This window comes from Cheilinus undulatus, linkage group 8, assembly GCF_018320785.1.
Source record: "Cheilinus undulatus linkage group 8, ASM1832078v1, whole genome shotgun sequence".
Lineage (NCBI taxonomy): Eukaryota > Metazoa > Chordata > Actinopteri > Labriformes > Labridae > Cheilinus > Cheilinus undulatus.
Window position 1 is genome coordinate 27,800,657 of NC_054872.1, and position 26,261 is coordinate 27,826,917.

The 26,261-nt window shown below is 39.2% G+C and overlaps 3 protein-coding genes across 7 annotated transcripts in view; 1 reads left to right on the forward strand and 2 right to left on the reverse strand.

The window, feature by feature from the left end:
- msh5 (mutS homolog 5) lies at positions 1-24,197 on the forward strand. Its single transcript, XM_041794410.1, has 27 exons — positions 1-92; positions 367-468; positions 543-666; positions 1,938-2,018; positions 2,371-2,424; positions 2,528-2,649; positions 2,780-2,889; positions 3,198-3,233; positions 3,673-3,755; positions 3,839-3,884; positions 5,732-5,870; positions 6,017-6,079; positions 6,180-6,308; positions 6,430-6,502; positions 6,641-6,750; positions 6,903-6,983; positions 7,099-7,186; positions 7,273-7,340; positions 8,028-8,146; positions 8,330-8,456; positions 8,969-9,118; positions 9,344-9,418; positions 10,754-10,900; positions 11,144-11,281; positions 12,268-12,341; positions 12,444-12,600; positions 24,151-24,197. Exons 1-26 carry the CDS (start codon positions 87-89, stop codon positions 12,562-12,564), a joined length of 2,466 nt encoding a protein of 821 aa, XP_041650344.1. The 5' UTR covers positions 1-86; the 3' UTR covers positions 12,565-12,600; positions 24,151-24,197.
- On the reverse strand, positions 17,032-21,240 carry LOC121514279. Its single transcript, XM_041794412.1, has 2 exons — positions 20,916-21,240; positions 17,032-20,292 (listed from the first exon to the last, which is right to left on the reverse strand). The coding sequence occupies exon 2, from the start codon at positions 20,276-20,278 to the stop codon at positions 19,463-19,465; it is 816 nt and encodes a 271-aa protein (XP_041650346.1). The 5' UTR covers positions 20,279-20,292; positions 20,916-21,240; the 3' UTR covers positions 17,032-19,462.
- l3mbtl1b (L3MBTL histone methyl-lysine binding protein 1b) overlaps positions 23,077-26,261 on the reverse strand; it is a 16,970-nt gene continuing 13,785 nt past the window's right edge. For all 5 annotated transcript variants that reach the window (XM_041794407.1, XM_041794408.1, XM_041794409.1 and 2 more), the window contains exon 22: positions 23,077-24,467. In XM_041794407.1, the coding sequence (XP_041650341.1) occupies positions 24,339-24,467 (129 nt within the window). In that variant the 3' untranslated portion in view covers positions 23,077-24,338. The remainder of the gene's footprint in view (positions 24,468-26,261) is intronic.

Consider the following 26,261-nt stretch of genomic DNA (forward strand, 5'->3'; position numbering starts at 1 on the left):
GTTAAAAATTTCATCAACATCGTGTAAACTGACCATCACTAGTCGTCCTTCTTGTAAAATAAATTCCTGGTCGCCGCTGTAAGTACATGCAGGTAATATATCTACAAAAAAAAAAAACTAAAGTAAAATATTTAACACGGTAGCTTTAACAAAACGTTTCTTAAGTTAGCTTGGGCGAAATTTAGCTAGCTGAAGTACAGAAGCTCAACTACTATAAAGGCAGTTTATTGCTAGCTTATGTGTTAGCATTCAAAAATACCACATTATCTTTTATGAATGCCTATATTTGACTTGTGCCATTTTAAATGTTAAATACCACTCTAGAGCAGTACAATTAGTAGCTGTTTTTCCTTTTTTTTTACCCAGAAGGTTATGGCAGCACTGCAAAGTCTGAGAGGAGAAGCAGGTCCAGTTTTTGGTCCCATAGGCCTAAATGGAGATGAAGAAGAGGAGGAAGTCTCACCTGCAGTAAGCCAATTTTCCGGCTGAGTATTTCACAGCTGCAGCAGTAAAATAATACTTGTGTTCATATTTGTCACCAGGTTTTAATGAGTGTTTTGGCCCAGCATGGACAGGTGGCCCTCTGCTTTTATGACAGTAGTAACTCCTCTCTGCACTACATGAAAGATACTCCTGACAACTCTGAGCTCCACCTGCTGGCCAGAGGTAAACATCACACCGCCTTGTTGCAAACCGATGTAGCTTCTCTTCTACAGTGTGAGCCCAAATGTAGGTTTTGTTTTTGTTTTACACAGACACAACACAAAAACAGACAGATAATCACAGCAAATCCACTACAAAATACCAAAAAACAAACTTTCTCCCTCATCAAACAGAGGTCATGTGGAGAGTCCAACAGTCCCAGGTGGTTCTCAGTTGAGTGAGGCACAAGGCAATAAAACAGAACAAAGACAAGCATGCATCAAACAATGCAGCTCATGGTGATTATGTACAGTAAGGTAGAAAAAACAAAACTATCCAACACATTCAGTCACCAGCAAACAACTGAAAAATGACTTGCCAGATAACTGGCCAGATAACTATGTGTAGACAGCCCTGTTTAAATAAAGGATTTTTATTACTTCAGAGTGCGTCAGATTTTCAGTTTTGGCTGCCATTTCTACTGAGGACTATTTGTAAATTATCTGGTAAGTCACCTTTTCATGTTTTTTTGCTGTTTAAAGTTGTCTTGAAGAGCAACTGATCCTGGTTATATTTTACCGACATTTTTGACCCTTGCAGCACTCATCCTCCTCTTTCACAGTCGGTTACCAGTTTAACATTTCTCCTTCCTTATGCCACTAATGAAAGGAACCCAAATCTAAAGGAACTGTGGATGAGAATTAGACTAAAAAGATCTGATTTCTTTAAGATATAGGCAAAAGATCAGGTAATTTAAACTGATTTCCACTTCAGCAGGTGAACGCTTTACTATTACCATACCAAACCTGTGCCCAGGTCAAAATATGAACACTGGCTTGACTGAGCCTTTTCAGTTTCTGCACCCAGACTCTGGAATAATCTCCCCTCAGAGATGTGTTATCTCTGAGTTGGACCTCGTCAAATCAAAACTCAAAACTTATTTATTTAGGATTGCTTTTAATACCTACTAGTGTGGTAACACTTTTATCCTTTCATTCTGTGTTTATTACTGATTTTGTTTTATGAACTTGTTTTGTGCTGTGTGTTTTAATGTAAACCTCCACACCTGTGGAGTGTTGTAAAGGACTATACAAATAAAGTATATTTATGTTTCAGAAGCATAGAAATAAAGTTTTTTTTTTTTCATTGCTACTTGTGCTGGCATCATTAAACAGAACGCACATTTAGCTTTAGCCTGTGCGTGTGCTGTATAGTCATTAACAGACTGTAATAAATGAATTTCCCCATGGGGGATTACTAAAGTATACCTTCTTCTTTTCACTTATTTGGTTCAGTCATCCAGGAGGTCAGTCCCCATGTTATCATTACCAGTGCAAAGCAGGAGCGCTGCATGACACGCTTCCTGCAACAACTTGGTGAGTTCTCAGAGAGAAAGTTATGTTTTCATAGGGAGTAAAAGCAGTATATGACAGGTGCTTTTGTTTTGACATTTTTAAAATTTTTTATATAACCTTTATTTAACCAGGTTAGTTTCATTGAGATCAAAGATCTCTTTTTTTCAAGGGAGACCTGACCAAGAACATAGTTTGAGACAAGAAGAAACTAGACTAAGGGAATTGAATAAGATTTATCTTTGCAGCGAGCAAGAGTGATTTTAAAGGTTTTATACACAGATATATCAGACTTAAACTGAGCAGCAATGACACTTTTCCCTGGAGGTGTAAAATTATTCTGTTATGGATCAATTTTCCCTCTGTTGTATCCAAGGTGCAAACCCAGACTACAAACCAGAGGTGGTAATTTATCCATTTGTTGACTTTGGTAAATATACACCCAACAATGTAAATCAGACATGCTCCTTATTTTTCTAGCCAGGATTTTTTAAATTGATAGATTAATGTTGAGTGTATTTTTGATATTGCAGGTGTAGAAGTTGGAAAGCAGAGGCTGCTGTCTGCCAATCTGCCTTTCCTTCCTGCTTCCACTCCAAAGAAAGACAAAATGTCCTACCTCTTCTCCTGCATCCCCTTTGACTCGCCCCTGATGGTGAGCCAGCTGTCATGATACCCTCCTATCCATCATTTCGTCATTTGTATAGGAGCATATCATAAGCCATCCATCATTTTCCTGTGTGTTTTTATGTTGCATGTGTGTATTCAATTCATCTGTTGTGTAGCTGAGGGCAGTGGGAGCTCTGCTCAAATGTCTGGACAGGAGGAGAGTAGGAGTGGAGCTGGAAGACAGCAGTGTTGGAGTCCCTATCCTACAGTTTCACGCCTACACACTGTTAGACACACATTTATTCTGTTTCACACAAACACACACACACACACACACACACACATACAGGGCTGTGATTACACATTTTCTTTAATGAGTTTGTCAATGAATAGTACCTTTTTCTCCTAGTTAGTCAGACAGGTAACATTGTTTGACATTACATGCATGTTGTTTGGGTACTATTCTCTACATCTGTTGTAATCTAATGAAATGATTTTCATCTGTTTACTTCTCCAGTCATTGTTAAACTGTTAAACAAATTTGTCATGATCAGTGGCACTTCTCTAAATGTGCATTGTTTGTCCCCTATCTAGTAAAGGTGTTGTTTGCATTGACCTTGACACCTACAGGTAAGAATTCCTGCACAGTCTCCATGATGTACGGTAAATGATCCCTTTTTATCCCCTAGTAGGTAACCCCGATCTCACACATCTCCTGTTTTTTTTTTTTTTTAGAATTAAAACCTTTATGTAGAAGTTAGTTTCATTCTAAATTGGCAACTATGTTCAAGAGAAGAGAGTTCTTTTCCTGAGGCTTTTTCTAGAATTTTACATTTTTATTTGCTCTCCTGCAACAAGTCATAAACTTCTTAACTTTTTCATATTTCCTCTGTCTTTGCTGTTTTTTATTATAGTTTGGCACATTTGTGAGAGTGTATTTCTTTAAATAAACTCAAATATGTCCAGTTATTTAAGATATAGTATTTAAACCAGATTTAGCATTGAGTGAGGCAGGCCAAAAACATTTAAAACGAAAAAGACGATCACTACCGCTTTCTGTTTGATCCAGTGTATTGCAGATCTTCAAGTCAGAACTTCACCCGTCAGTGTATAAGCTGCATTCAGGTGAAAAAGAAGGGCTCAGTCTTTATGGTAAGATGTCCTGAAGGTAACTATTCACCCTGTGTTATTAAATTGTGTTTGCATAAACTGATTTTTCTAATCGTGTGTTTCAGGGATACTGAACCGCTGCAGGTCCAAGTTTGGTTCTAAAGTACTGCGGTGAGAAATAACAAATCAATCACACAAAAAACAAACAGAACTTTAGTCTCTGTATTAAGTTAAAACAATGTCAGTTGTTTTCAGTATATATTGCCTAAGGAATATCAGGTTTAATTGCAAAATGCTTAACAGAAGAGGTCAACACTAAAATCTTAAATGAAACAAAAAGTCAAAAAATACAACCAAACTATTCACAGGAAGATATCATAGTCCAAACACAAAAGTATAAAATCAAAAGCTTACCAAAAATAATGAGGGGAAAATGCAGGGCAGAAGATGAAACACAGACACTAAATACACTGGAAGTGATTATACTCAGATGTGACAAACACACACAGGTCAACTTAATACCTTTTAATTCCCTTTCCCCTGCAAGCACATTAAGATCCTTGAGTACAGACCTTTTATCTGTGCCAGCAGCTTTGCTGAAAACTAAGGGGGACAGAGCATTTTCTGTCCGGGCCCGAAGCTCTGGAATGACCTGCCCAAGGAAATCAGGTCGGCTGACTCTGTGCTTTCTGTTGAGTCACTTTAAAAACAAATCTTTACTGGAGGACTGTTTATGATTTTATATAGGGGTTGAATACAAGGTGTCTTTAAAGTATCTGCTTTTACTGACTTTTTGTATTGTATTGGGTTTTATGCACCAAGCTAGTACATAAAATTGTTGCCATGGAATTGGCTGATTCTAGTCTGATCTGCCATGCATGTTGTATGCTCTCTAAAGCACTTTGTAATGCCTGTTTTGAAATGTCTTTTATAAATAAAGATTTATCATTATGATTATTATTTATATTCATTATAATTATTAGTGTTATTAACATTAATGAGAGAAAACCAAAGGACAAGAGAAAACAGGAGGTACAAAGAACTACAGAGACATCAACTCAAAAATGTCACTAAAGGAAAAACCAACACTATGACAAGGACTCCACTACTGCATTACTAATACTGTGACTTTTAGTATTAGGGTAAATGTATTGTCATTTATTTAGGAAAGTGTATTAAATATGCAGTGATTCCCACACCCAGACAAAAGCACTAAATTCAACAATAAAATAATCATGTTAATTGGTAAGAGTTATTTGTTAAAATATGTCTAATTTCTTAAAGTTCAATAATTTATCTGAAACATTGAATGCATAAAAAAACAACCAAGCAAAAAAGAAGTGAAGTTATTTTAGACACTGATGCTGCTGTAAATGCATTTCAAGAGGAATATTTTGTCTGAAAAAGTCAAGGTTAGCAATCTGGAGTCTGTGTCTATGTCAACATGACACATGTACACATGTAAATGAATAGTTTTTTGTGTAATGGTACTTTTTTGAGTCTACGTAGAATCAGTTGTCTTGCTTTACTTGAGTATATTTTTGTGGTCGTGTTGTACTTTGATACATTTTACACTGTTTGGCTATGCTATCACATGACGGTCGGTAGCACATGGTGAGAATGATTTCACATTTCATCTAAAATTTGCTGTTTCATATTTTTTTGGTGTTTATGCACTACATGTGAAGCAGAGAGTCTTTTTTTTTTTAAACGTTCATGATCAAAGTAGCTTTGCTTTTACCTTCATCTTTCCACTCCTGCAAATGTGTTACCCTTTAAATTATATAGAATCATCTGTCTTTCAATTTTCATTATCATATGTGGTGCAATTTACCCTTATGTAACGCTTATTGTAGGTAATTTAAAGTATTGTGTTTCTGACACTTTCCTAAAATTTAAATGTTTAACTGTAGTCAACAAAGATACTCTGTCTGTAAAATATGTACAAATTGACAAGCTAATTCTTTTTATTTTATATTAGTGTTCACTACTTTTAGTGATGTCCTCTCTTGTGTCAGTGAGTGGTTTCTGCGGCCAACTCAGGACCTTGCTGTGTTACACAGACGACAAGAAGTGATCCGCTTCTTCACGTCACCTCAGAACTCCGATGTCCTGAGCACTCTGCAGTCCTCGCTGCGCAACATCAGCAACATACCAGTAACTACTCTGACCAATGGCCTGCTTTATTCTCCACATCTGTTATTACTCATCCCTTTTCCTGTTGTGTCACCACCACCTGAGCATGGAAACTTTGTCTTTGCCTTAAGCTACTTTGTCTATTCATGAGTATTTTTGTGTGTTAGACTCTTCTGCGCAGGATGTCTCTCTCTCACACCAAAGCCACAGACTGGCAGAGTCTCTACAAGGTTGGAGCAACAGTATAACCTTATGAGCTTCACACCATACACACTTTAAGTACCCAACAGATTCTGAGTACACATTGCTGCTTTTGTTTGTGTTTGTCAGACAGTGTACAGTGTAGTGTGTATCAGGGACACTGTTCGACACCTGCCTCAGTCCATTCAGCTTTTCCATGACATCAGTGAAGGTTTCTCGGATGACCTTCAGTATATTGCCTCCCTCATCAGCAGAGTGGTGAGATACTCTAATAGACAGCTGTGCATCAAAATCTCCTGGCTCATGTAGACAAACTCAGAGGTACACATTTTTAGAAAGCTGTTGAGTGTGAGTGTGAGTCCTGTTTTGCAACATGTAGGTGGATTTTGAGAGCAGCATAGCTGAGAACCGATTCACCATCAAACCCAATGTGGATCCAGCAATAGATGAGAGTAAGGGCCTCAATACTGAACCAAAATCTGTTTATAAAACATGAGTGTTAAAATGGTGTTATGAGCCTGTGTTAATAGATTTATTTTGTCATATTGTGGTTAGCTCAAAGTCTCACCAACACTTCCTCCCTCTGTCAGAGAAGAGGAGGATGATGGGTTTGTCCGACTTCCTCACTGATGTCGCCAGAAGAGAACTGGAACACCTGGACACTCGCATCCCCTCCTGCTGTGTCATCTACATCCCTCTGGTCTGAGCTTTATGTCTACACGGCTACAAACTGATATCCCAACAACTCCAATTTTATTTTCTTATCTGTCCTGAGCCTGTACTAAACTGTGTTATATTTGGTGTTTATACTGATATAATTCACCAGTACTCGGTGTTAAATTCTCCTAGCAGATTGGGTTTCTACTCTCTGTCCCTCGCCTGCCCAGCATGGTGGAGAAAGAGGACTTTGAGATAGAGGGGCTTGAATTCATGGTTTGTGTTTGCACCTATTCACATTATTTTTCAAATTCATTTTTCAAAATACAATTTTCTCTAGGTTTATTCTGCTCTAGCCTTTTCTTTTCGTCCATGTATGCATGTGGGTTAGTTTTTGTCCGAGGATCGTCTGCACTACCGCAGCCAGAGAACCAAGGAGCTTGATGACCTCCTAGGAGACTTACACTGTGATATTAGAGGTAGTTTACCCCTTGGTAACTTAAAGCTTTTACTTTATTGCAGTGCCATTTTTAGAAAATCAACAAAGGTACTTCCTCCTCCTTAGATATGGAGACGGCAGTGATGACACAGTTACAGAACACAATCCTCGAGAAGAGCACCGCCCTCTATAAGGTTGATATGCATCACCTCTAGATTGTATAATATGACCCCCACGCTTAAAAAAACTGTTTTTGGTATAGAAATAATTTTGCACAACATTATTTTGGAGTTTTTTTGTGATCAGCTATAAGGATTCTGGTGTGTTGTACATTTTAATTATGAAACAGGTCTCTTCAAGTGCTTTGAAATGGGTCTCATGGCAGTATGTGCCGCTATTACAAGCAGGAAATTCAGATTTTATGTTTCTCATTCTGAGCAGTAATGTCTGGTAATGAAAGATTGTGTTTATAATGCTGCAGCTGTAAAATGTCCCAACTATTTAGGAGATTTCAACATTGCAATTAAGAGAACATAAGCAATGAGCTTTATTGAAACAAATACTTGCAGGCTTTCCAGCTTAATACTTTTATTAGACTGAGACCCAGGATATTTCCTTTGAGACTAATCCTCCCCTGCTGAGGACACTGGTGATTACCAAAACATCAAGAATCAAATTTTCACACTGCTTTTTCAACAGTGTTATTCTTTGTTATCAGTCTGAATGTTCAGTATAAGTACATGTTTTTCATTTTATGTGGCTAAATACACAGACTTTGTCTTGTTTCACATGCATTAACCTGTTGAGTTTAAAGGTCTCTTCTCTATGTCTATCTGGCTCTATTAATGGTGGAAGGTGTGTTTAATGTCTGTGATGTGCAGGTTCTGGATCTCACTGCTGAGCTGGACTGTCTGATGGCTCTGAGCAGCGCCTCGCAGGAGTATGGCTACACCTCACCAAAACTCTCCAACCAAAGGAGGATTACCATCGTACAGGGCAGGTAAGGCATCAGAAACAGTTACCCTTCTAATTTCATTTATTTCATTGGTAAGCAAAAACATTTGTTAGGTTAATGATGGTAAATAATATTGGTTTGATGGTTGATCACATACATTCTTATGAAGCAGAAGTTGTCTTTGTCCTGAGAATGCAGCACAGAAGTGATTATAGTCTGTGTTTCTAGACACCCTCTTTTAGAGCTGTGCTCCCCTGTGTTTGTGGCCAACTCCTTCCAGAGCTGCGAGTCAGAGGGCAGAGTCAAAGTCATTACTGGCCCAAATTCATCTGGAAAGAGCATCTACCTCAAACAGGTGGGACAGTAAGAAAGGTCTCACTGTTGAGTTTGGCTCAGTTATATTTTGTAATTTGTGCAACAGAAAAACTGGAAGCAGCAAGTCAGTATTAAAAATGATACAAAATGATTATTTGGTCAGTATAAATAAACAAGATGTGACTTCAGTATCTGTTTCTTCTGCAGCAGATTCACTTCATAGACAGAGGGAGGCAACACTTTGTGATTGCACTAAGGATTCAGGATGCCCAAGATCTAAATTTCCCCCTTTTGAATTATTTTCCATTATAACAGATTTTAAAGCTTAATTTGACACAACATTACAAGACTTAAATTAAGGATGTTAGTGAAGTAGTAATTTGGTGCAGAGGGGCGTCACTTCACCTCTCCTTAAAGCTCTGTGATGTTCATGTCACTTTGAAAGAGCACTGTGAATAAGCCAAATGACAGTGGCTTCATGTAACACTGAAGAGAAGCCTAGACCTCCATGCTGAGAATTACTCCAAGTCAATTCTGGTTTATCTTTAACAGGTGGGTCTGATTGTGTTCATGGCTCTGATTGGCTCAGATGTACCAGTTAAGGAGGCAGAGATTGGTCTCGTGGATGGGATCTTTACTCGCATGCAGAGCAGAGAATCTGTATCTGTGGGCCTCAGCACTTTCATAATAGACCTTAACCAGGTACCTAAGACACTCACACAGTAGTACACACAACCTTAAGTGTATTTATTTGTATGTGAGTGTGGGTGTGGAAATAAAAGATATGAACTTCCAAAACTACTGGCCTCCAGCTACACTCCCACTCTCCACCTGTCAAGACATTTTTATAGAGCAGCTACTGCCCACAAACAAACACACAATAAAACCTTACAGTGTAGGGTAACACTTTGTGTCTGTATTCTCCAGATGGCCCAGGCTCTGAACAGCAGCACCGGCAACTCATTAGTTCTCATCGATGAATTTGGAAAAGGAACTAACACAGTAAGAAGGAACCTACTCCTGCCGTTTGTGAAAAAGATACATATGTCCACACCTAACAAGGACACCCAGTGTCGTTGAACTCAAAGAGCCTGGAAACAGATCCAGACAATAATGCTCTGCCATTTGGAGCTGCAGCCTGAACAGACCTTCAGTTTAGCCCAACATGTGCAACCTATGAGCTGCAAAATATCCGCAGCTGTTAACAAAGACCTACAGATGAACAGTAGCAGTGTTAATGTGCGCCATCTACAGGCAAGGGAACAATTAAGCATTATTGAACTTGTGCAGCCTGCAGACATATGTAGGCTGCTGTAATACTCTAGAGATATTTCTAACATTTTATAATTTGTTTGATATCCGAGGATACTTTCTGACAAACAAAAATAAATTTACTGAGTTCTCAGTGATGATGCACTCTGTCATTGCTTACTGTCTGCCTTATCACTTTAGAGAGGCTCCAAACCAGTTTATTTGTCTAAAGGAAAAAAAGTGGTGTGGAAGGCAGAGAGCAGTAGAAAACATTAAATATAACTGCTAATGTGTGCTCAGTAAGTCCTTTCTTTGCTCCTTTCAAACATGTTAGAATTTAGGGTGGATATTAATGATAATGATCAATGGTTTGGGTTGATCATATTGATGGACCCAGAGAGGTGTCATTTGCTTCTGCAGTTCCACTTGGCCTAACTTAATCTTTGGACAAGTTTAAGCTCACTGTGAAGCTGTCCAACCAGCCAGTTTTATTTTTGTACCACTCCCACCTTCTGGAGATTCAATATGTTTTTAAAACACAGAAGATTACCTCTTAATGTGTGTATTTTAAATGCAAGTGTTGTATATTACACCGTTACAATATTAAAAACTAAGTTACCATTTCATTAAGAAAGTAAGACATCTTGCTGGTGGACTTCTTAATCCACGAACCATTTGGAGGGGATGCTGTGTTAATTGGTTTCTTTGTAGCAGCAGCTTAGTCTCATGCATGGGTTTGTGCTTAAAGCTTAACCCTTTAAAAGATAATGGCATTAAACAGACTAAAGACATTCATGTCACGACTTTCACTTGAAGTACGAAAACATGGTTGGGATTACAATGCCGAATAGAGTTCATTCAAAATATTGCAAGTGTATGTTTTTAGCCATTATAGCCCAAAATCAGTACAGTCTGTTCATTTGTGTCTCTTGTCTGTCATAAAGGGCACTTTTATTACATCTCACTAAAAAACTGCCACAATGAAAACAAGTCCAGGCATTTTTAATCAGTATCAAAATAAATGTAACCAAGAGCAGCTTTATCTCTGCTGAGAGCACATCCACTCATATAATGGTGCCTTTGCAGGTGGATGGCTTGTCCCTGTTGGCGGCATCAATCTCTCATTGGCTGAAAAAAGCTCCAGTGGATGTTCCTCACGTGCTGCTGGCCACAAACTTCCACAGTCTGCTGCAGCTGGGCCTCCTCCCCTCCTCCAGCCTGCTGTCTGTTCTGGTACTGACAGATTTTAACCTGATCTCATACAGTGATGAACTGTAGGCTGAAGGATTTTGTGAGCGTTCAGTGAGGTTCCTGGTGGAAAACTGATGCGCCGCAGCATAATATTGAACAGAAACTTTCAAGAGATCAGTGAGGTGTTCCAATCAGCAGTGGGGCTTCTCTCGAAACTTGTTTGGCTTTATTTAATAAATGTGGGATTTTGTGTATATCTGATTGTCTACCTGTGTTTGTATAAAGACTCTAGAGACTGCGGTGGATGGGGATGAGTTGGTGTTTCTGTACCAACTAAAAGAAGGGATCTGTCAGTGCAGTTATGCTGCCAACATCGCCACTCTGGCAGGCCTGCCAGCCAGCCTCGTACAGAGGGGAGTGGAGGTAAACACACACTTAGATATACAAACAAACACATATATTCTAATGATCAGTGTATTTTCTGGCAGATCCATTTCCTGGTTGAAACCAGACTTAAAAAAATGGGAAAAACTCTCGTAATTCCATTTTTTTTTGTTTTTGACCAAAATATGAAAAACAAATAACATTTAAAAAAGGGGTTCAATTTTAGTTTTTTCAATTCCATTATTTTGTTTTCTTCATTAAATGAAATACTTGAGGAAAAGGAAATTATGTGACCCATTGAGAAAGGTGAGATTTTCAAAATAAAAGCCTCCATGTCAAAACAAGAGCCATCCATTGAATTTTACAGTATTATAATAGGCAAAAATGCTCTATGTACGATGTGTGTTAAAGATTGTAAATTATTAATGTACCAGCAATGTGTTATCTTTTTTTAAATTCTTTATTCTTATTTCATACATATATATATATATATATATATATATATGTATATGTGTGTGTGTGTGTGTGTGTGTATATATATGTATATAAAATAATCATACTGTTAAGCACGATAGATGGCTCTTGTTTTGACATGGAGGCTTTTACCTTGAAATGCTCACTTTTCCTAGTGGTCACATGACTTTCTTTTTCTCGAGAATTCCATTAAATGAAGAAAAAAAAATCATGGAATGGAAACAAACAAAAATTTGACCCCATTTTTTAAAATTCTGTTATTTGTTTTCCGTTTTTGTGACCAAAATTGGAAAAAAACGGAAAAAGGACTCATTTTTCAATTTTTTAAATTTTGGTCACAACAACAACAACAATAAAAAGGCTTGTTCTTCTGTTTTTTTTTTGTTTTGTTTTGTTTTGTTTCATTGTTGGTCAAAAATGAAAAACTGAATAACAAGAGTTTCTCCCATTTTTTGAGTCTGGTTTCAACCAGGAAATGGATCTGCCAGAAAGTACACTGACCTACACTGACCTATCATAAAGACAGACTGTGAGTGTTTATGTTTGGTCAGGTATCTGAACTGTACCGGACAGGGCGTCCCATCAAACGCATCGACAGAGCATCTTCAGATGAGCAGGCGAATAGGTTTGTTAGCTCCAACTTCACAATATTAGCCATGTAAAAAAACAACGCACAGAGAGCAGAATATGTCAAAATAGATGGATATGTTCTGTGTGTTGCTGGCAGGTGCAGGTCTGTGGTGGAGAAGTTCCTGTGCCTGGACCTGGAGGACAAAGACTTGGACCTTCAGTACTTTATGAAACAGGAGCTCCTGCCCTCTGCTGGGGAGCTGCTGAACTGCAGCTGAGCTGTTCTGCTGCAGTCACATTTCTCCAATTCTGCGGTCAGTTTGTTCATTCATTGTGTGACATTTTCAGCTGGTTTTAGGATAGAGTGCAGTTTGACTGATTGTCCATCTTTAGACAAAACAGTTTCTATAAACATAATTACAAGAATGACACTACTTATCACTCAAATACATGTTACACTGCATGTGTTAAGAGAGCTAGATGATTTCTTGTGTTTTTTCAGTTAAGTTCACTGTAAAAAAAACAGATTGCTTGGTTTAATAGCTCTATAAATGTACATGTTTATGCTCTAGTTATCTAAGTAATGTTTTCTAATTAAGCAGTGTACTGAACTGTAGAAAAAACATAGTAAGCTGGTGATTTTTTTCACCATATGGTCAAAGTCCTTTAGCATCACTTCACAGAGTCCTTTTCTGTATGTATTTGACAGCATAGATATAAATGCAGCTTATTCATTATGATCCCGTTGAGCATTCAGAGTAGTGCCAGGTGGTTAGCAGAGCTGCTGTTAGACACAAAAGTGTGTTGATGGAGAGTTTGTGTGCTGAGTTGCAGAATGAAGTGTCGCAGCAGTGTTTGGTCATCACAAAAATTGTTTCATTGGAGAAGAGCTCCACTGTTGTCTCCACGCCGCACTCCTCCACTTTTGCACACCCCAAAGTCTTTACGTCCAGAGTGTTAGCTGAGGAGATACAAGTGCAGAGTCTCAAGACAAGTGAAATATAGATGTGTAGGTATAGATATGAATAAATAATCATCCACTGACTGAAAGCACAGCCTTTTAAACACACCTGCCTTCCCTCGGCCTGTGTAGCAGAGCTCCTTGTGGCTGCAGTTTGTTTCGGTGGTATAGCAAGTATCCCAGAAGCCCAGATCACAACGGTAACATGTCAAAGCCTCCTCATGCTCCAGTCCTACTGAATCCAAGAGCTGATCTGCAGGCTCCTCCTCCTCACCTGAACCCATGAGAGGCCACAGGAACAGTTTAATTCAATCAAGATTTACTGGAGTGAATTTTGATAAAATAAACAGCCAAGGGACAGAGTATAGCAACAAAATGAAAAATGATGGCCAGTACAGCGTGAAAAAAAGCGACGAGAGGATAAAGGCAAAACTCTACAAAATCACTGATAAACCAGTACTACAAAATATGTAAACAGTATACTAGACAATGACAATACCCTTTTTTAAGTTCAAATTAAGACTTGAGCTTAATGAAAGACATGCTTTGGGTGATTCAGATTGAGGCATTTATGTAACAGCTCATTGGACTCATTTATTATTCAGTCAGTGCTGAATGTGTGAAGTGTTGGAGCGCTGTTGCAGGACATGAAGCCAAACTAATGAGCCTTATTCTGAGCACTTAAGCATCTCAGAAATTTTTTTGTTTATTCTGCAAGGGTCTGGAATTCGTTTCTTTGAGTGGATGACTTTTGTTGGTCAGAGAGAGCTCCAAGTCTTCAGGCTCCATTGTGTTTTTATTTAACAGACAGATACTGGGATTAAAAGAAAAAGCTGGTAGAAAGACGCTGTGAGAGTGGGGAAAAACCCTGAGTTACTCCTGCCAAACTGTAGTGCACAATCCCTGGAGATAATACAGTATAATAGCTCTCAAAATGAGAGTGACTTTTATCAACAATATTTTGTTTGCAGTGGAGAATTGTCCATGAAGTGTGGCTGAAAATAATTTATTCAAAGCTTATACTAACAGTGCCTCTTGTCACTTAAATAACTTTCTTGAGAGCATAATTAGATACCAAACGTGATTATCCTGGTATTCTTGGATACTACTTCATCTTTGTCAGAGATTTAAGTTGAACAAGCCCATCAAGTCATGCTGCAACAGGCTGCAGCTGTATACAGTACCTCATTAATCTCCTCCGTGGGGCCATGAGGTGAGCTAAGGAAGGTTAACAATCCTTATCCTCTATCATCTTGTTAGCTAGTGCTAGCTCAGGTGAATGAGCAGACAAAAGAGTAATGAAGCATGCACAAACATGTATAAATCGATGCTCTTTTGCCTCTTTTGGGTGTAGGAGCTCTGTCACCTGTCCAGTGCAGTCTTTTGTAACAGCACTGAAATAAACATTAACCCTGAAAGACATAAATTATTGTTAGATTTCTTCTTTTATTGAAAAAGAGACATCTTGACATTTTTAGACTGCTGTTGAGCTACATGACTGCTGTGCTCTTAAAACCGCTTAAGACAATGAGGATAGACTTAACTACAGCCAAATCTTTCTAAGCAACAAAAAACATTTAAACCTTCACGTTAGCAGGAGAAAGTGCAGATATGCACAGCTAATTGATTTGAGAATGAACACAAAAAATGAATCGGCATACTCTAGTTATTGATGATTCCATGAGTCTGTAAACAAACATGAAAATATTCTATCTTCTTAAGTGATTCTCTTTCCGGTTTTTGTTGTCGTACATTTTGCATAGCTTAACTTTTGGGATTTTACCTAACTAAGACATTAAAATATCACTTCTAAAATGTGATTTTTTTTGTCACTCTCTATTAATACATCATTGGTTGGACAAATAAAATATCAATAAGAAATCTTTTGATAAATTAAAGTGAAAACTGATTTTATGAAGCAGTTTATTGCAGCAGTATACAGCATAAGTATGCCCTCTTTGTGTTCAAGAAATTTAAGTTTAATCGAACTTTTTAACGTATTCACAGTCTCATGACGAGGTTATTGAGGGACAAGAACAACCCACAAGGATTTATTGCTTGTGAGACAACAGTACTATTTTAAAGCTGAGTTTGTAGCGAGAATGTGAAACAACAGAGAGCGCTGTATGATCTCCAACAACAATAACAAAAAAATAGATTCTACAGCTTCTTACCTTGAGCAGGTGGGAGCATCAAAACAGCAAAAACACAGAATATTAGTCCTTTCATTTTGTTTGGGATACGTCTTTCACTGACTGCACCATGAGGACTGTGAAGAAGACAAAACTCCAGGGCTGAAATTGGATTAGTCTGGAAAGCACCTGCTCTTTTTCCTGTACTGAACACAGCTGCTGAGAGGCTGCAGATGATCATACCAGGGATGACTCTGGGGGAGATATAGCTGCAAATGACTGACCTCACCTGGAGGGTAAGGTCTGGAAAAGAAGGAAGTAAAAGTGAAGGGTTTTATGTTTTCTTTAATGTCAGAGAATGCTGTTTGGTTTATTAGCCATTTTCAAAGAAAATACAGGGTGAATGTTACACATACCACCAAACTAATAACTCATCCCTCTGTTCTGATGACATACTGCATGCCAGATGTAGGAGAGCATCACATTAGTGGGAAACATTTCTCTGCTCAACACTTGACACAAAGATATCTTAACTGGCTCAGTTTTCTTGCTGAATAAAGGGGAAAAAACTCATCATCAGGCCGGTTGATCCTCAAAAGTTCAAACCTGTCATACCAATAACAATGTCGCTGACGGCTCTGCTCTCTTAAGGAACAGATACATTGTATGGGTCCTGAGTCAGCACAGGGTTAAGGAGCTTACAGCCCCCAGTCCGTCTGCTAAGATATCACCACGCTTAATCTCTCAGAGGAGGAAATTGATTCACTTATATTCTCAATGCAGCAAAAACGTGTTGCTGAGTTATGTAACAACACATACACTGATCTTTAGTTGCTGCTGTGCTTTTCACTCATATCTAATAAAAATGAAACTCCCTCTGGTCAGTGTGGTGTCAAAAAGTCAAGAGGATTTCTGGTTACAGCAGTGAGCATCAATACATTAAGTGCAATGTGATAAGGATCCTAATTAGAGCATTTTTTCATTGGTTAACATTAATTGCATGTTTTATTGTCCTCTTTAGAACACTTAAGAAGTGTAAACATTTCCCTGTATCAACAGGGATCTAAAATAAGTTGACTACTGCTACTTTGAATGGCTCATTTCAGTTTTAAAAACTTGCATACACTTCATTGCTCAAGTTAAAGGCCATCTGCACATTGTTTTACATTTACCTTTTTACCTTCATCTCATTTCAATCCATAACAAGTTCCCTTTTCTGTGGTAAGGTTGATGTTGTAAGCTCTATTCCTTATATTTAGGTCTACAGTGCAGATGAAAAGGTTTTCACCATTTTATTGATTTAAAAATCAATCAATGGTCAATAGAATTTGGCTTTTTGCGCCCCCCCCCCAAAAAAAAAAAAAAAAATTACAAAAAAACTCTTTGTGATGTCAAAGTGAAACAGATTTCTAGAATTAAACAAAAATATGTAAGGTAAAATAAGTGACTGCATAAATATTCAACCCTTTAAAGTGACTGACCTAACTCAACAAAGGTCCTGCCAATTGGTGCTAGTAGTCTCATGGGGATTACCTGAGTGCAGTGAATGTGACTCAAGTGATTGTAGTATGAAGACACCTGATTAACCAGTCACTGGTTAATCAGTATTCCTGGCTACCATTGTACCATGAAGACATAAGAACACTCCAAGCAACTCAGAGAAAAGGTAATTGAAAAGTATGAGTCAGGGGATGGATTAGAAAAAAAAAATTCAGAGGCACTTAACATACCCCAGAGATGTTGAGGGTGTTCACGCCTGATCTCTGTGCAACCTGACAGAACTTAAGCAGCCTGAGTCTGCCTATCCACACAGACTCAGAGCTATAATTGCAGCCAAAGGTGCATCTACTAAATACTTACTTGAAAGAAGGTGAATATTTATGCATCACACATTTTTATTCGGTTCACATTACTCTTAGAAGACTGTTTTTTACCTTGGGATTAAATTGTTTTTTGTTTTTTTTTTGTAATTTTTTTATGTCCAAAAAGCCAAATTATATTGACCATGACAGATTTATAAAATCAATAACATGGTAAAAAAAAAATCAAAGGGTGTTAATACTTTTTATGGGCACTGTATATCCAAACATAAAGTAAATTATCCATGGTTTAAGACTGAACAAAATCCAGAATTAAACAAAAACATTCTTATAATAATAGGGGAAATTGAAAATGTGACAAAAACAGCATCATCTGGGAATAACTATATAGATTGGCAGATTAATTTTGATTTAAACCTTGAATCTTTCAACAGATCTATTTTAAATCAGTTAATTTAACTTATTTTTATTATTTTAGATAGGGTTGCCTTGTAAACTGAAATGTATGGAAAAAATATGTTATATGAGAGAGTTTTAGACTGATGTACTCTGTAAAATCTGATAACTTTTACAGCTTTGTTTTTACCATTTAGACTTATATTTCATTATTCTGACCATGAGATGGAGACCTTTAAAGCAGTTTCCACCATTGCTTCAAAAACTGTCATCTTTAATAATAAACACAGAAAAAATATTTATCACTTATTTCAGACTGACCAAGAAATTAAACCAATCTTTAGATTTAGCTCATCACATCAACATCTTCCCTTGTGTAAGCACATCAAAGCATTTTAAGTGGGAAGGACTCTTGTATGTGCGAGAGTGCAAAGTGAGAACTGCTTTTCTGAGCCATAAGTGCGAAGGAGGCTGCTTGAAGCTTGTTGCAAGATTCAGACACATCTCCCCAACTTAGCCCTGCTCCTGAAAGATACCTCCAGCTCCTAAAACAGCACACTGAACCTACACATCACACCTCCTCTGACTGTGTGTGCGAGAGAGAGAGAGATGAGTGCTGTTTTTTAAGAAAAATGTGTGGCTGCAAATTTACTGTACACTTCAGTCTCAGTCATCTGGATGGCAGGATCCCAGCATGGGCCTGCACAACAAGGAAATACTCTGCAGTCCTAAAGTACCTATAAAAACCTTCAGACTGATCCCCTGTGTAATTACAGGCTGGAGGAGAAAATGCTGGTGATAATTAAAATCCTACCCCTGTTACCTCTCAGCCTGTTCAAACACGCTTGTTTTTGGATTAATTTGACTGACATTGTTCTGCTCTGTTTTGTTTTGTTTTGTTTTGTTTTGTTTTGTTTTATTCAAGCTGAGGGATTGAGATGATGGAGGATGGAGTATTTGAATAAAAGCGTAGGACTCGGATGATGAAGCGAGAGGAGATGAAAGGTCGGGATGGTGGGAGAGTGAGGCTTCAGTTACACGATTCACAGGGCCGTTTTTCTCAGTTACGCTGCGTCAGGAATAACTCATAACTGCCTCACCAGATTTTGCTGCTTTTTCCCCTCATGCCATTGCTCTTTTCTTTGTATCAACAATCTGATTGAAATTCTTGAAGATCTCGTCTTAAAAAAGGGGAGAAAATGAGCAGCTGACTATTTGAATTTACAACAAAAATGCTCAATTACAGCAACAAAACTGAGAACTCAAGTCCACATTGCGTGCGTTCAGAGCACCAGCTGGTATTTATAGAGTGGCTGTAGGTGTGGAGTGAGTGCAGTGTGTCCTTTTGTGCTCCTGTTGTTTATTCCGAGACCCAATTTGCTCGGATAAAGACTAGATTACATTATGTGTGAGATTAGATAAAGACTCAATTGAGACTTAATCTGGCTCATCCTCTTACCAAATCTTTTCAGTGGGGAAATGTAGGTGCTTTATCACTGAAAAGGGGGGAGTAGTCTAAGTGTGTTCCTCTCCCAGTATGGCACCCAACTAAGTTCTCAGCAATCCTCCCCACGTCCTAATATGGTCAAAGAGGCAGTGGTTTTTGGGATTTTGGGAAAGGGTGAGTTCAAAGACAACAAGATGGGTTTAGTTGACATCAAACAGCATAGCTCGGATCTTTCAAACGTGGGTGAGTCAGAAAAAGATGTAGGACAAAAAAGCCCCTCACAGAATGTGACTCAGAGCCACTGCGCCACTCAGAGGCACTAAAACATACCAACAAAGCCTTGTCTTTAGTTCAACGCCTGCATGTGAAACCAATGTATCTCATCATGCATTTTTAATGAGAGTTGAACCAGTAGGAGGTTCAGTGTTGAGGTGGCAGAGGAGAGCCTGTCCGTATGTTGAAGTTGATTTCACTGGAGTTGCAGGAGTCTGAGTAGACAGAGGAGTGGGAGATGGACAGGCAGGGGGAGGGAGGGTGAGGAGTCGGTTCCTGGTGGTGCAGAACTCGAGCCAGCAGCATCGATCTTCCTTCCTTCTCCTCCTCCCTGTATTCGTCTTTATCTCTGCCTCCTGCGTCTGAAGGAGGCGGCGGAGATGGTCTGCTGCTGATGTTGTTTCTGTTCCGGCCAAAGGGAGGAGGAAGAACAAGAGGACCACAGTTCTGGTCTAAGAGGGGGCGTGTGTGGGCTGGAGTGGCCCAGCACCCCTGCTCTCCATCTCCACATTCCCACTGCTCCTGGCAGCTGAAACTTGGCGGCTCCTGCAGATCCTCCCAGCCGTTTCCTCCCTTCAGATCCTCTAGGTCGTCAGGTATCTCTCGTCTGAGGACTTCGCGGTCCCTGTTCTCGTAAAGCAGCGTGGCAGCACAGATGAAGATAAACAGGCCTACTCCCATAACCACAGGTCCAGCCAGCTTCATCCTTTCGACATGGGTGCTGCCTCGGCCACCCACGGGCTTTGGAGCTGCAGAAACGTACCCCGCCACTGCGACTGCCATCCCCACCAAAACCACAGCCACACCCAGCAGGAGCCACACACCAGGGGCTGAGCGCAGGTGAAGTTTGGTCTGGAGGGATTTGCCTTTCCTCAGGTGTCTGTGGCATGCTGGGAGGCAGGTGGGGGAAGAGTGGGAAGAGTGGGAGGAGGCGGGGCTGCAGACGGGGCTGGCTGCTGTCATCCTCTGGCTTCAGACTGAACGGACAGAAAACAATAAAAAAAAAGAGAGAAGGAGCAGAAATTAAAGAATTAAAGCAGCATGCAGAGCCAGAGGGGGAGCTCTGGGGGTGTTGGAGAGGAGATACTTTGCTCTGCATTGCACACAACAGGAAATAGCAGCTTTAATAAGATGTGTGGCTGAGTTAATGAGATGCCAAACCTTCTGCAGCTCCTCCAGTGTCTCTGGAGCCACACAGAGACTTTAAGCTTTCTACTGTACCCTGCAGCAGACTCAGTGATCCCGGATTCAACCTTTAACGAGCCACTCATTCATCTTTATGTGGATAAAATATGGCTGACCTCTGTCAGGACTTCACAATTTCACTTGACAATGACATCGTGGTCAATCAATTAGAGTCACGTTACTACAGCAATTTCTCCAGTAGAACTCATGGTGCAATTTCCTAAGTGAGCGATTCAACAGGATGCATATGATTAGATATAAACTCATGTCTGGAAAGTGCTCTAACGCATGTATCTTTAATGTTACATTGAAATTCATGCAGCTCGGCAGCACTGGTGTTGACTACAGAAACCCACTGCAGTTCACTGTCCGGTTACTTACACGCAGTCAGGATCAAATCACTTTGACTACTTGCCTTGTTTTGGACGTAAATCCGGAGCCGAAACTGCCTCCTCGGCATTATCAAAATAAATAACCTCGAGTTGCGTTATTCCTCCCACTTCTCCGTGGTTCCTCTCCAACACTTTAATTCTCGATTAAATCCAGCCTTTCACTTAATTCCTCCTCAGATTAGGACGGTTATTTGTCTTCTGCTTTACTGTGAGCAGCGCAACAGCTGGTACTGCGGAACCCAAAATGAAGATTTCTGTTACAAAAAAAAAAATGCAACTTAAAGTGGTGCAAAGCTGATCTCTGCCTCCGTGTCTCTTCGCTGCTTGTGCGCCTCTGCAGCCCGTGTTTTGATTTGTCTATGTGTGTAAAGGAGGGGTCGTGGGAATCTGTGGCTGGTTTAGGCCAGTCCCACGCTGAGCGCAGTTATTCTTAGAGATCAGCAGACATCAATTTGCCGAAGAAGCTTCATCAGAAAACTGAAGATGTAAAGTCAATGCATTATGTAGATTGGTCTTAGATTATGCACATGCACTTTGCATTTTTTCTGACTCTAAAAATAAGATTGATTTTACTAATCTTCGATAGTCTTTTCCTATACTGTCAGGCAAAAATCATAGCCTCCATTCAATTCTATGAGGCATAAAAAAAATCTCTGACACATGGACTGTAAAGAATATCTACTTTACATCTCTTTGTAAAAACAGTTCACACAAAGTTTGTGTAAATACTGAGGAGCCTTGTAGAAAAAGTTTCTTGAAACTTTCATAGGATTCAGACAGGCTGTATTAACCCTTGCTTATTGCCTCAAGTGATGTAATTTGAGTCATTTTGTGTGGATCAAAATTAGAACACTGAAAGGGGAACAAATGGGTGATGGGTAGGTACAAAAATGAGACTGAATAAGCAACAAAGCAGGAGGTCTGATAGCTTTGTAGGGTTGCAGTACTGAGCAGTGAGGAACTTTTCTATAACAAAATGTACCAATGTACTTATAAGTAGTGGAGCACTTTTTTAAGATATAAAAGTCACAACAGTGGTTATTAAACCCAACCAAACTTGCCCACAAAGATCTGAACCAGATCTGGGCCACTTTAGGAATAAAACGATAGCTAGAGGCAGGCCTGCCCATTGAATTGGTTGGGGCCCTGAAAACCCCAGTGAATGGGCCCAGTTGTGATTTATTGATGTTATTAGTGCATGTATGTTGGATCAGCAGCATTGGTCCTAGCATCCTTGCATACAGTTCATTTTGGAGCTGAAGTGTGTAGACCTATTATTAGGTTCTGCAGTTTGAATTCCTTATTTGCTCTACTTTTTAACCCCCTTTTCACTCATTCTATTTTTGCCATATTTTCCTATTTTAATCCATTTTTTTCCACTTTTCAGCATTTTACCACTATTTTTGCATTACTTAAACCATTTCTGTAGCTATTATCCCATCTTTGCCTCTTTCAACCCATTTTTTAAAACACATTGAGCTTAATTTTTTCCACTTTTTAACCACTTTTCATCATTTTTCTGCCCATTTTTGCCTTTCATAACTAATTTTTGCTGTTATCTCAATTTTGCCTCTTTCAATCCATTTTTTGCTTTTGTTACCTCTTTGCACCATTTTTTGTCAGCCAGTTTTAGCCCATTTTACCAATTTTTCCTTTTTCTTTTTTCAGTTATTTCATTATTTTCCACTTTATTATTTCAATTCCTTCTACTTCATTTTCTGGCACCCTGATGTTTGTGCAGATCATAGCTTGGCTGTGAAGCCTGACATTACTTTTCAAGTGTCTTAGACAATCTGCCCATCCAAATTGATACCATTAGCAATAAAAGATTGTTCTGCTGTAAGAAGTGGTTTACATTTTGAAAAAGGCTTTATTGTACTACAGCATTAATAAATTTATTTTTTCAGTTTTTTTGATGGTGGTTATTATTCAAGTCAGATATTTAATATGGTCATCACGGCTTAACTTTACAGTGAACTGTGATTTCCTGAACACCTCCCATTTGGCAGGGCCCCAGAAAGCTCCCCCCTTTATCCCCCCTTTGGATGGCCTTGGCTAGAGGTAAGAATCCTAGAGATTTAAGGGATTCAATATACTGCAGCCGTCATGATTTTGCCTGTTGTGCAGACAACCTACATGTGCGTGAGTGTTTAGTGAAATTAGAGACAAAATAAGGACAGCCGGCAGTGTGCATCTCATTTATTTTCACCCATTCCATCAAACAACAACAGACACGTCAGAGCCAAAACAGCGTACCATTACCTTAAATTAGAATACATAAATAAAAGCTGTTTGCATATAAACAGTTGCTGATTTACACATTCCAACTTGCTGAAGAAGTACTCGCTGATTTACAAAGACAATGACAGGGTTTTGTTTTCTCAAAATCTAGGTATGAGTTGAGGCTCGTATTTTTCAGTTCACTGCCAGCGTCCTTCCCTGTAGACGTGACGTCAAGCCTTTGCATAACCAAGCAGGAGTAAAACTGTTAGGGAGCGAGTGGAGTCCTTTTGTAGATGTATACTATTTACAATGAGACGATCAATAACAAAACAACTAAAAGCTGTTTTTAAACATTCATATTCATGTGCCTCTCTCAAAAAAACAAACAAAAAAAGGAAACAGAGCTGGTTCATCTTCTCCTTCCACCTTGAAAGACTGCAAGTTTCTGTGATTTAGGGTTTAGCCCTTAGCCCTGCTTTGTCACAAAACAATCCTTTGACCAGAAAACCAACAAACACAGTCTGGTGGGAAAATACATGCTCATTTCTCAAACACACTTAGTCACATCTGCACACACAAAGTTTACACTCCCCTCTTTCAGCTTCAGCCAACTCCAGTTTAAACAAACTCTCTAGCCTCTGGGCCTGTGATGCAGCTCACTCTCTCCACCTACAGGACAATGGCTGAAAATATAGTGCCTCTGCTCTGTTGATTTTCACATTTAAAAATCTCATCGCCTCACGATTGTATTTTGCAGCTTAAAAAAATTGTGATGTTGCCAAGTAAAAAGCAGCAAAGCACAAAGGTGCTTGTTTATCTGCTGTATGCTCAAGCACCAGTACAGTTTAAAGCAAAAAAAGCAAATGCAAAAAAAAAAAAACATGACACTAAATCCAGAAATCCAATCCAGAAACTGTACAATGGTAAGAATCCTTGAAGGTGCCTAGAGGTTTTGTTTTTTTTTTAATAATTCAGTAAACAAACACATTATAAGTCGATGTATTCTTGTAGTTTCATGTGAATCTCTCTCTCAAGGTTCATCAGATGTCTGTCATGGAGAGAGGGGAGGAATGGGAAGGCAGGGTCATGGACATTTTTCCAAGAAGATGGCTTCCACTCATTCTTGTGTATAACTGCAGTTTGACAGATAACACCAGTTCTGGCTTATTTGATCAAAGGTCTTCAGCTAAGTGTTGGTCAAACCGGAGCAGAGAGAATCGCTGCTACTCCTCGTCCGCGTTCTTTAACATGAGGATGGAGTTGTAGATTTTCAGGGCGGGTCCTAACTTGATTGACAGGATCTTGACAATGTCTGCTTGGGTAAGCAGCAGGAAGGCCTCTCCGTCTATTTGCTGTACATATAAATAAATAAAAAGATTATGCACACTTTATTTTTCATCACACTGTCTAGATGTTTGCACTTTTAACTGCTCTTACTAGGGCTGTACAGAAATCAGTTTTGTCAACCTACAGTGATTTAAATTGTTGTTTTGGAAATTTCACTTTCCTCTTCTTCAGTTTTCATTAAATTCTAAAGTTAGCTCACAATGGTCACATGTTTAGCTCATAGATACACCTTCCCCCCCCCCCCCCCCCCCCCCCACATTCTTTTTCAGTTAAAGTTGGTTGGCTGCTGGATACTTAAATAATAAACCTACTTGTTAGTATTTATATTCCCATCACTGGTGCTTCAAACAATTTCTTAAACTATACATTTGCAAGAAAAAGTATGTGACCCCTTTGGGATTTCTTGGACTTCTGCATAAATTGGTCATAAAATGTGTTCTGATCTTCATCTAAGTCACAACAATAGACAAACACAGTCTGTTTAAACTAATAATGCACAAAAAATTATATGTTATTTATGTTTTTATTGAACAAAACATGTAAACATTCACAGTGCAGGGTGGAAAAAGTATGTGAACCTTTGGATTTAATGACTGGTTGACCCTCCTTTGGCAGCAATAACCTCAACCAAACGTTTCCTGTAGTTGCAGATCAGACCTGCACAACGGTAAGGAGGATTTTAGACCATTCCTCTTTACAAAACTGTTTCAGTTCAGCAATATTCTTGGGATGTCTGGTGTGAATCGCTCTCTTGAGGTCATGCCACAGCATCTCAATCGGGCTGAGATCAGGACTCTGACTGGGCCACTCCAGAAGGTGTATTTTCTTCTGTTGAAGCCATTCTGTTGTTGATTTACTTCTATGCTTTGGGTCATTGTCTTGTTGCATCACCCATCCTCTGTAGAGCTTCAGTTGGCGGACAGATGGTCTTAAGTTTTCCTGCAAAATGTCTTGATAAACTTGGGAATTCATTTTTCTGTCAATGACAGCAATCTGTCCAGGCCCTGAGGCAGCAAAGCAGCCCCAAGCCATGATGGCCCCTCCACCATATTTCACAGTTGGGACGAGGTTTTGATGTTGGTGTGCTGTGCCTTTTTTCTCCACACATAGCGTTGTGTGTTCCTTCCAAAAAACTCCATTTTGGATTTATCTGTCCACAGAATATTTGCCAGTAGTGCTGTGGAACACCCAGGTGCTCTTTTGCAAACTTCAAACATGCAGTATTGGTTTTTTGTTAGCATGTGCCAGAGATTTCTGTGAGTCTTTAGCTGAGACTCTAGGATTCTTCTTCACCTCATTGAGCATTCTGCACTGTGCTCTTGCAGTCATCTTTACAGGACGATCATGCCTAAGGAGAGTAGCAACAGTGCTGAAATTTCTCCATTTGTAGACAGTCTGTCTTACCATGGACACATGAACATCAAGACTTTTAGAGATACTTTTGTAACCCTTTCCAGCTTCATGCAAGTCAACAATTCTTGATCGTAGGTCTTCTGAGAGCTCTTTTGTGCCAGGCATGGTTCACATCAGGCAATGCTTCTTGAGAACAGCAAACTCAAAACTGGTGTGTGTTTTTTATAGGGCAGGGCAGCTTTAACCAACACATCTAATCTCATCACATTGATTGGACTCCTGGTCGGCTGACTCCTGGCTCCAATTAGCTCTTGGAGAAGTCATTAGCCTAGAGGTTCACATACTTTTCCACCCTGCACTGTGAATGTTTGCATGTTTTGTTCAATAAAAACATGAAAAAATATCATTTTTTTGTGCGTTATTAGTTTAAGCAGACTGTGTTTGTC

Bases quoted from the DNA above. Each gene is read 5' to 3' on its own strand.
- LOC121514279 (XM_041794412.1), bottom strand. From the start codon at position 20,278: ATGACAGCAGCCAGCCCCGTCTGCAGCCCCGCCTCCTCCCACTCTTCC.
- msh5 (XM_041794410.1), top strand. The intron at 6,751-6,902 runs GTCTGAGCTTTA...TTCTCCTAGCAG, and splicing joins GTGTCATCTACATCCCTCTG to ATTGGGTTTCTACTCTCTGT. The intron at 9,419-10,753 runs GTAAGAAGGAAC...GTGCCTTTGCAG, and splicing joins TTGGAAAAGGAACTAACACA to GTGGATGGCTTGTCCCTGTT.